At 48.4% G+C, this 10,419-nt stretch overlaps 1 protein-coding gene across 1 annotated transcript; it reads left to right on the top strand.

Annotated features, from left to right (window-relative positions):
* The first annotated feature begins 4,504 nt into the window (after window positions 1-4,504).
* LOC124650135 lies at window positions 4,505-9,907 on the top strand. Its single transcript, XM_047189692.1, has 4 exons — window positions 4,505-5,602; window positions 6,429-6,941; window positions 7,023-7,604; window positions 7,733-9,907. Exons 1-4 carry the CDS (start codon window positions 4,505-4,507, stop codon window positions 9,758-9,760), a joined length of 4,221 nt encoding a protein of 1,406 aa, XP_047045648.1. The 3' UTR covers window positions 9,761-9,907.
* Window positions 9,908-10,419: the final 512 nt, after the last annotated feature.

The raw sequence follows: 10,419 nt of genomic DNA, 5'->3' as shown, positions 1-10,419 counted from the left end.
GATAGGTTTCTCCACCCAAAAACCTTTACAGAATTGCTTTGATCCCAGCCTAGTGATTCTTGAAGTGTAGGGATGTGTTCTGTGTAAGGTTAACTTGTCTGTTGTGTTAGGCTGTGGATGTAGTGTCTGGTGTTACTGTCTTGTTATCATCATCCATGGGCAGATAGCTATGTGATCTTAAACATCTTTAAATTCACCCATGGTTTGGATAGATCTCTCTGCTGAAAATGGTTTCAAAATTGCTTGGCTTTCAGCGTACTAATTATTGCCCCTGTTGTATCTAAATCACTACATGTGATGTTTATATCTTTCAGTTCAGTTCAATCTGTTCCATGCTGACGTGCATGTATATTCCCACAGCTACTCGGTCTCATCAACTTCAGGTTTAGACTAGTTAGTGATATTGCCCAAGATTGTTTCAGGTTGCTGATTTATCGAACAGTTCAGTATGCATTAGGTCACTTAATTCATCACTGGTTTTTTTTTCTTTGGCTGTCATAGTGTCATGACTCTAAGCCCAGAACTGCAGTTATGTATGTGTTCTCCTTGGAATCGTTGAGACTAATCTTTCCTCGATTGAACATGTTTATTCAAGAGCATGACTTGCTTTCTTGGACGCGCTAACTATTTAGATACTTAAATGATAGGCATTTCTCTGCTCAGAACCGCTTGAAGTTATTTATAGATACACAAATATTAGTTTTTTCTCTGAGCGTGTGACACATTTTACGAGTCTATCACATATATCATAGAAGCTAGAGTAAGGGTGTTCGCTTCTCCGCAGTTTTTGACTGAAAATGCAGAGCGCATCTACCTTTTTATTGATTATAGAGGGAAACAAATGTATATAAAGGAAACACAAAAACACTGATCTAAGCTAGAAACTACTTCTCCGCAGTTTAATGCCCATGTGCTCTGAAGGCATTATTGAAAGCGATCAAAATATCCATTGCATGGTTGTTGTCAGTTTTCCTAGTACTAAAGAAGAGAAGAAGTGGAGTAGGACTATTCACAAGCAAAGCATCCAACTCCGGTCGGAGCGAAAGATAGGAGATAGAGTTAAGCTGCAGCCATATCACATATGACACACCGTGTATAGAGGGTTCTTACGATTAGGAAGCACCGAGATTTGAGATGATGACTGTGGACACAAAACTGAATCGTTGATTAGGAAGCATCGGGATTTAAGGCGATGAATATGAACGCAACACTGCATCATTGACACAGACACTTGGCATAGCACCATGCCACTATTGGCATGGCTCACAAAATTTCTCAGGACTACAACAAGTGAGCCTCGGGCGTAGAACTTCCATCGAACTCGACGCAGATCCTGCAAGAATAAGAATCTTTGAACAATTTAACAAACCCGTAACAAGCAAAACAGAACATATCTGAGAAACCTAAATAGAACCATGCATACCTGCCGGTGTCGGCGTGTGGAGGAGGCCAGCAGGGGCAGCGGTGTGTCGGGGCGGTAGCAGCGTGGCCGAGCCGCAGCATGCAGCAGAGGGGCTGGCTGGCAGCAGCAGCAGCAGCGCGTCAGCTAGCTCGAGCCTCCACGGTGCAGCGATGGTGGCGGCGTGCCGGGGCGACAAACCCTCCTTGCACAACAAGAACAAGTAGGGGCTTATTGGAACGCCCTGACAAATACCTCTGATAGGAATCCGGTTGGATAAGATCACCATTTACCCGTACAACATACCTCACATTGGTCATGCATCACACCAGCCCCGTCTCCAGGATTTGGGGGCCCCGGTGCAACCTATAATAAGGCTGGACGTTCGGGCCGAGCCACTCGGCCCGAGCTTTTCCTGGCTCGGCTCGTTTTGGGCTCGGCCCGTGTTAGACAGAGACCGAGCCGAGCCTACTTTTCTGGACCGCGGCGGGCTGAAAGCTCGCCTGGCTCGGCCCGAGCCAGCCCGAAAGCTCGCCAGATTTTTTTTTTTGAATTCACGGGAAGGCCAAGGGAGATAGAGTGGGCTGTTTTCTGGCCCATGAGGAGATCAAACGAACGGGGTAGGTCACGACTCACGAAGTGTTCCTCACATCCTTCGTTCTGTCGTTCTCCAGAGCCACACGCGCCGCCGCCGGGAGGAAGAAGACCAGCGCCCGCGCCCAATCCAGCGAGGAAGAAGACCGTCCGCCGTCCTTGTCATCGCCCCCGACGTCCGTCGTCCTTGCCATCGCCCGGCCCCGACGTCCGCCGTCCTTGCCGACCCATGTCCCGCGCAGACTCTCTGCCTCGTCATCTCCCTGGCCACATCGCTGCTGGCACCCGCGATCTGCTGCTCCACCATGGACCCGCCTGCGCCAAGTTCGTCGAGACTCTGCCATCTTCTTCCTCGCTGCTCCACCATGGGCCCACCTGGCAGTGACCAATGGCGTCTGACTCGCGAGCCAGCCCGAGCCAGACCGAGTTTCTGTGAAACTCGAGCCGAGCCTGTTTTCCCGGCTCGTCACCACAGCGAGCCAGACCGAGCCGAGCCAGAAAACGTCGAGCCAAATGGCGGCTCGGACCGAGCCCAGCCCGAGCTGGCTCGTGTCCACCCTACCAGCTTTCATCATGTCGATCTTCAGACGAAAAAGTGTTTCTTGGTACGTTGTCTCCTAATTGTATGAAGACACTCGTAAGCCACCAAAGCATTCTCCGTAATCAACCGTCCAGGCATAAACGCGCTCTGATGCTCGGAGATGATAACTGGGAATATCACTTTGAGCCGATTGGCCAACACTTTGGAGGCAATTTTGTTTAAAACGTTGCAGAAGCTGATAGGATGGAAATTCTTCATATTCTCACGATTATTGAGTTTCAGAATCCGCACAATAATCGAATCACATTATCCTTCAGGTACCGACTTCACACCCCCCCCCCCCCCCTAAAAAAACCTCGGACAGAGGTCTTGCAAATTTCATCTTTGAAGAAATTCATGTGTGTTTGATAGAACAAGGACCCATCTGGCCCCGGTGCCTTTGAAGGCCCCATCTGGAATAAACCAAGATTGATTTCTTCATCAGTGTACGGTTTGCACAATTCTGCATTCATGTCGTCTGTTACTTTGCCACGAATTGCATCAACCACTTGATCAGTCCCATCACAAGGCTCAGAAGTAAACAGATTTTCATAGAAGTGATCCACTGTACCTTTGATATCAGACATGTTTGTGCACCTAGAACCATCGTCACGGACTAAGTATTTAATTTTATTTGTCCTCAGCCTCGCTGATGCTCGTGCATGGAAGAACGAGGTATTCCGATCACCCTCCTTTAGCCAATCAACTCGTGAGTGCTGGCGAGCCATGATCTCCTCTTGTTCAAACATTTCTCAAAGTTTTTTCTCCGCCTCCTTCACCTCGACAGTCGAGTCACCCCACAGTGCCAAGCTTAAATATTTGAGCCGACGTTCTAGGCGGTTAATTTCTTTCTTTGCCAACAGACCCAAATGTATCCATGCTCCATTGGGCGAGAGAGGTTGCAACGCCATGCAAGGTGGTTCAGGAGCATATTGTTCCCTCTCCAGGAGACTATTTCGCTGGCGGCACGTGGTGTTTGATTAATTTTTGTTGGTTGCATATGATGATACTCCGGAATGTAAACGCAGAGGACGACGAACGGAAATATCTGGATGGACGGATGGACAAATAACAGCCATGCATATAAGCGCACGACACAGTCGGCGTGCGAGCCAGGCCTAAGCAGTTATGCTCGCATTAAGGCCATCGGTGGCAGCAGCCTACTGCTCCACTGAATGCGCTCGCTTTGGCCCATGTGATGTGTTTTCTCTCAAGGGATGTGACTACGTGAGAAGTGAGATAGAGTGTGTCGTTGTGCTTCGGCAGGTGGTGGCGGCGGCGTTGGGTGCAGCCCTGTGGCTGCTGCTCAACCCTCCGGTATCTTCTGGTCGGTTTCAACTTGTGGTGGCACCCCGGAGTTTGCTCCGCATCAAGAGGGAGCCCAGGACGACGACCCTGGGCTTGGCGCGATGGGAAGAGAAGTTTTTCGTTTTGGTGCTTCCAGGTATTTCTCTGATATTTCACTATCAGAATGAGACTTGCCACCTACTCAGACAAACGAGTACTAAGAGGACAAACGTATATTTATTGGCCGGCCGATCGACGGAGACCTTACAGGACCATCAAATATGATGTAGAGACAACCGTTCTGCTCCAGCTCACATGCATGGGAAGGGACCTCTCTAGGTACGTACCAAACCAAGCATGAACAATTCAACATTTATGTTAAATAAATGGTAGTATAATTTTTTCAAAATATTTGTTTAGATTTTACAAAGCTCGACTTTGACTAAACCAGAATGCGATATAATTGTGAATGGAGGGAGTAGAGAAGAGTTGATCTAGGGATATATCTCATGTCGGAAAATGTATTTGGAGCTAGACCTCTCCTCTGGCCGGCGGCCTACCCCATATATAACTAGCTTCCTGCATGCTTCTCGATCGACTTGGTAGCTGCAGATATTCCACACCAGACACCACAAACAGTAACAATGGCGGAGTTCGCGCTTGGGCTGACCAAGACAGCGGTGGCTGGGACGGTGAGCAGGGTGAAGTCGGCGATCGAGGAGGAGGCGAATCTGCGTGTGCGCGTGCAGGACGACCTGGTGTTCATCTCGGGGGAGTTGGAGATGATGCAGGCCTTCCTCAGCGCCTCCGGTGCCGGGGAGCGTGCCTCCAAGAACCAGGTGGTGCGGACGTGGGTGAGGCAGCTCCGCGACCTGGCCTTCGACGTTGAGGACTGCGTCGAGTTCGTGGTCCACCTGGACAACAAGACGTCGCGCTGGGACTGGGTCCGACGCCTGGCTTCCTCCTTCCTGGTATGCATGTCGATGCCGCCGCTGCCCCTGGACGCGGCGGTGGAGGAGATAAAACGGCTCAAGGCGAGGGTGGAGGACGTAAGCCAGAGGAACATCCGCTACAAGCTCATCACGAGCGGCGGCGATGATCAGCAGATTCTTACACAGCCTGCCGTCGGCGGTGCATCATCATCATCATTATCATCATCATCAGCGGCGGCGGCGGCAACATTCCAGGCTCTGAGGAAGGTGTGGAAGGACACGGGAAAGCTTCACGACGCCGTGAGTAGCAGCGATCTCAGCAAGTTGATCGACTGCCAAGGCAGTGAACTCCAAGTGATCTCGCTGTGGGGCAGTCCGCAAGCTGATGCTGTCGGGCAGCTTGGGTGGAAGGCTATGGTGAAGCAGGCGTACGATGACGCAGGCACGTGCCGGGAATTCAAGAACCGCGCCTGGGTAAAGCCGACACATCCTTTCAACCCGGTAGAGTTCCTCAACACCTTGCTGTGTCACTTCACATCTCACCTCCACCACTGCCGACACGACGACATGTCGGAGCTCGTGCAAAATGTCAGCCAACACAAGTATCTCATCGTCCTGGAGCAAGAACTATCCAGCATCGCAGACTGGGATGCCATCAGACTGTGCCTTCCAGATGGCAACAACGGCAGCCGGATCATCGTCTGCACTAGGCACTTGGGGATTGCACTTGCTTGCACCAGGGAGCCATACCAGGTGTGGGAGCTAAGGCCCTTCTTTCGTGATCAATACCTTTATGCAATTTTCCCCAAGGTACGTGGCTCCCTACCTAGCTCTACTAAATTTTGATTGGTTGAGGTGAGACTAATTTGCCCAACAATTGAGTTTGAGAGAGGACTTTCTGAGCAGTGCTCAGTGCACACCCCTGGACTCCATGCTAGCTCTTTTTCCCCCTCTTAAACAACTTCTATTTTTTTAATCTCTCACACCACATAATCCTTGAATTTGATATTTTGCTAACATAATAACTAGAATGTGGAAAAAGTAGTTCAGATTTTAATGTAATTATATATATTTCAAGAATTTATGTTGAGTTTTAAATAATTAAAATTGCACAAATTCTGAATTATTTTTCCACATTTGATTTGCACTTCAACTTTTTTCCCTTAATTAAGTATTTTCCCAATAAACAATAAAACACCTTTTAAGAAATGTGGGGCGTCATTTCCTCCACAAGCACTTTGCGCTTATCTTTTTTGGCTGCAGGCTGTCACTGCTTGGTTTATTTGTCGTGCCTTTGTAGCATGGCGTTTAGCTTTTTTTTTTTCTGTGCTACGCTTGTTCTTTGCAATAAAAGAAATAGCGATAAATGGGTTGATAAATAGGTTGCAGTTGAGAAAAATGTTCGAGTCCATTGGGTTACATCTCGATTCGTCCTATTTTAAGGAGTTACACATTAGTCGCAACTGATACTTTTTTGAGTTGCATGTGGGTCGCAACTGAGATTTTTCCTAGGTCTGCGTGTGTTGTATCCTTGGAAATATTCGTTTTTCGGTTTGTTCCCCCACTTCGCTCCAATCAAGTACGACTACGCAAAACCTAAATTTGATGATCAACTCACTAATAAATTTATCTACAGGGTCGTGGACATCGCATCGGCATGGGTGAACTATATTGGCAACTTAGACGCCCTGGTGTTGTCTCTTTGTTGTGGAATCATCCTGATGACCGCAACGAATTTATGCAACCGTTGCGTGGCGACGGATGGAGAAATTATTTGAGAGGGCCAGATCCAGATGGGGTGGAATTTGAACACTGCTGCTTGTACGACGTTCCTTATAGAACAACTAGTATTGACATGCTGGTCGAGTTGACTGACAAATTACTTAGAAGTTGTTATCCAGAAGAAAAGCTCAAGACGATGAGCTCCCAGGATAGGATTGCAAGGAGTCGTAAGCTTCTAACTGAACACAACTGGCTCGTCTGTATCAGTATCATCAAGCGGGACTCCATGGACTGGGACTTGATAAAGCGGGAGCTCTTACACGAGTCTTCCAGAGGTTCTATACTTGTTGTAACAAAAGAACAAAGTGTGGCCAACTACTGTGTAGACCACGAATCTCGAGTTCTCGACGTCAGAGATCTGCTAAGGGTATGCCGTATGCAGGTACTTACTTAATTGGGCAACCAATTTATATACGTACTTACATGTGTATATACCATGTACCTGCAGGATTCCCATCATCGTGGACATGGAGATCGAGGAGGCGAAATAGAGAAAGAGGATAAATCCAAACCTGGTAATTTTGTTGGGTCTTCCAGGTGTGCCTTTTCGCTGGCGTTGGAAAATAACGGTGTGGTGTCTTTTTGGGGAATTGCTGGCGTTGGAAAGTCAGCTTCGGTCAGAGAAAGGTACTATGAAGAAAAGACACATTCTCGAAAAAAGTTCGGCTGGGTGGATGTGCCCCATCCGTTCGATATGGAGGATATGTGTCGGCGATTGCTTCTGGATTTTTATTCGGATGAAGCCAAGGAAGGTGTGGCAATTGCTATGATGGAAGGCCAGGACCCTACGCAGTGGTGTTCTAAAATTCTGCATGAAAACAAATTCGTCCTTGTTTTTGATGGTCTGCAGTCCAAGCATGACTGGGACTTGATAAAAGCAGCCCTGTTATCCGAACCTATTACTCCTGGTGGTACTACTGTTGTAATTACACGTGAAGAAAGCATCGCCACACATTGTACAGTAGGCTCTCGTGATATTCACAACATCAAAGGCCTAGATGCTGAATTAGCCCTTGATCTCTTCACGGAGGTAATGTGTGTGCTATCTACTCTATCTTTCTATCCGTTAACTCTCACTACCCATACTGATGAAGCTTCAGAGTGGACTTTGCTATATATAGTTCAAATATCGGAATAATTTTGAATTAATTGTAGCAGATAGCTTTGGACGGCAAGCAATTGTCTTCCCACGCGGCAGACATTTTAAATCTTATCATATGCAAGTGTGGTGGGCTTCCAGAAATAATAACTGCTGTGGCGAGCGGTTGCAGAGACGTAAGACTTGTCGAGGGCTCACTGGGGTTGGGAGCTTTGAATAACATAAATGATAACTTCATGTATATTTTGGAGGAGTTGCCAGATCTAAAGGGCCTGTTTTGTTGGATGCAATCCTACTTTGATTCTTGCTTGGATGAACTCAAGCCATGCATCTTCTATCTGTCTGTCTTCCCTTTGGACCAAAGCATTAGGCGGAGGCGTTTGGGAAGGCGCTGGATCGCAGAGGGTTACTCATCTGGTGGTGGTGCTGCTGCTGCGGAAAAGAAGGGAGAAGAGCACTTGTCCAAGCTCATGAAGTTGAGCATATTATACAAGGAGCAAGAGACAATAGGAAAATTGAAAAGCTGCAAGGTCAATGGTTTCTTCGGTTCATACATCAAGTCACGGCCCATGGAAGATAACCTTGTGTTTGCACTAGAGGGGTGTTGCAGCCCTAGCTCGGGACTCACTGGACAACACCTCACCATAAGAAGCAGCTGGGACAGAGACGAGGCGGTATTCAACAGCATCGACTTGTCACGGCTGCGGTCTCTGACAGTGTTTGGGGAGTGGAAGTCATTCCTCACCTCTGAAAAGATGAGGCTGCTTCGGGTGCTTGATCTGGAGGGCACTAATACTTCAGATGATACAACTTGTGTAACAGATGACCACCTGGAGGAGATGGGCAAGATGCTGCATCGTCTCAAGTTCCTGTCGCTGCGAGGATGCCAGCAAATCACCCGTCTCCCAGATTCACTAGGTGACATGAGCCAGCTGCAGACCCTAGATGTGAGATACACATCCATAGTCGAGCTGCCATCTAATATCATCACCAAGCTACACAAGCTGCAGTACATCCGTGCTGGCGCAAGAATTGACACAAGCCTCCTCCTAGGGCAAACAGAAACACAAACAGAAACAGCAGGATTACCTGTCCTAGGACCCAGTGCAGCAGTACCTGTGGCATTCGTCACTGAGTCATGGAAGAGGAAGGCACGGGCTTTGGTGGAATCCACAAGCTGGTGGCAGTGCAAGAAACAGCAGGATCTGCGCAGGCGCCGCCGTGTTGCATCGAATGGCGGTGGTGTTGAAGTTTGTCTTGCTGCTGCAAAGGGGGTATGGAGGCTGACAGACATGCATACACTTGGTGTTGTGAATGTTGCAGTTGGAAAGGGCGCCTTCCTCTTTCTGGAGGAGGTGAAGAAGCTTACCCAGCTGCGCAAGCTCGGGCTTTCCGGCATAAACCGTAACAACTGGGACATGCTCTGCAATGCCATCTCAAGCAACCTCCCTCACCTGGAATCCTTGTCGCTCCAATTGATGCTGCTAGAGGAGGAAGGCGGCAGCTTTGACTTTGCCTGCTTCGACCACATCGCCGAGCCGCCCAAGACCCTAGAGAGCCTTAAGGTACTTTACACGACGACGACGACGACCGGACCTTCAGCTGCAGGCGTTGCACGCATAAACCTTTCCTGGTTGGCCAAGTGTCCAACCTTTAGCCATGAGGTTAGAATATCAAGTCAAGAGGACATACGCCACATCGCTACTCTTCAACAACTCGGAGTTCGCGTAGTTCATATCAAGCCCATCGAGGAGCATCTCAGTTTTGAGAATGACCAAGACGGACGTGAGATATATTTCAACTATGTCGACTCCCTCAAGATCGAATGCTCCGGTACCTTGTCACCATCAAAGGTAACGTTTGGAGATTTGGTTAGGTTTAATGTCGATCAAGTCAGCATCCACTGTTGCTGCAGCTCGTCAGCTGGTACTAGTACTGCGGGGTCGTCGTCGTGTAGTTTGCAGATTGCTAAGTTCGCTCTAGAAGGAAGACTCGGTTGTGGCACGCTGACGGTAACGGGTACCTACGCCGATGGCCTCGAGCGAGACTTGCTCAATAGCATCGGGTTGGAACGTTCAGAATTTTGAGTACCGTGTGATCTGTGTGTTGGGGGTTGTAGCATGTGTGTATTTAGCTGCTCTGGGAATGTATCCCCTTTTTTTCTTTCTCCACATTTATATTTCCTGTAATAGCTGGCAGCCCCAGCACAAGGCTTCTGTATCAGTTTTCTTTGCTTGGAGTAAAAGCAGACGCCTTTGATTGTACTATGTTTCGCAAAAAAAGAGGGGGATCGGCCACAACATAGCAAAGTGTGAACATTCGACTGTTTCTCTCGGCATTTTCCTAAATATAATTTCGCCGACGTGCGACATTCAACCGCCGCCGCTGCCCTACGTTATGCTGCTGGTCTACCGCTGCCCAAGTTCCTTCCTGCTACAGCCGCATGAGAGATCACTAGAGGAGTGTGCAAGCTACGACACAGGCATGGGCAGGGACGGGAGCACCAGACAGGGGTGGCGCCGGACAATATGGTAGGGTCAGCTATGGTGAGAGATAGGGCGGCCCACGTGTGGTGTTGTGGGGTACGGTGTCGATTAGCGGTATCTGACATTGTATAAATCTAGATGTATCTAGACGCTACTTAGTGTATATTCAGATTTACAAAAAATCTCATACATCTATTTATAGATGGAGGGAGTATTATTTGACTAGATGGTCTAGATAGTTTAAATCTACCATTGTGAAT

Source organism: Lolium rigidum, chromosome 4, assembly GCF_022539505.1.
Source record: "Lolium rigidum isolate FL_2022 chromosome 4, APGP_CSIRO_Lrig_0.1, whole genome shotgun sequence".
NCBI lineage: Eukaryota > Viridiplantae > Streptophyta > Magnoliopsida > Poales > Poaceae > Lolium > Lolium rigidum.
Note: the sequence above shows the minus strand (reverse complement) of the source record. Positions and strands in the feature narration are given on the sequence as shown.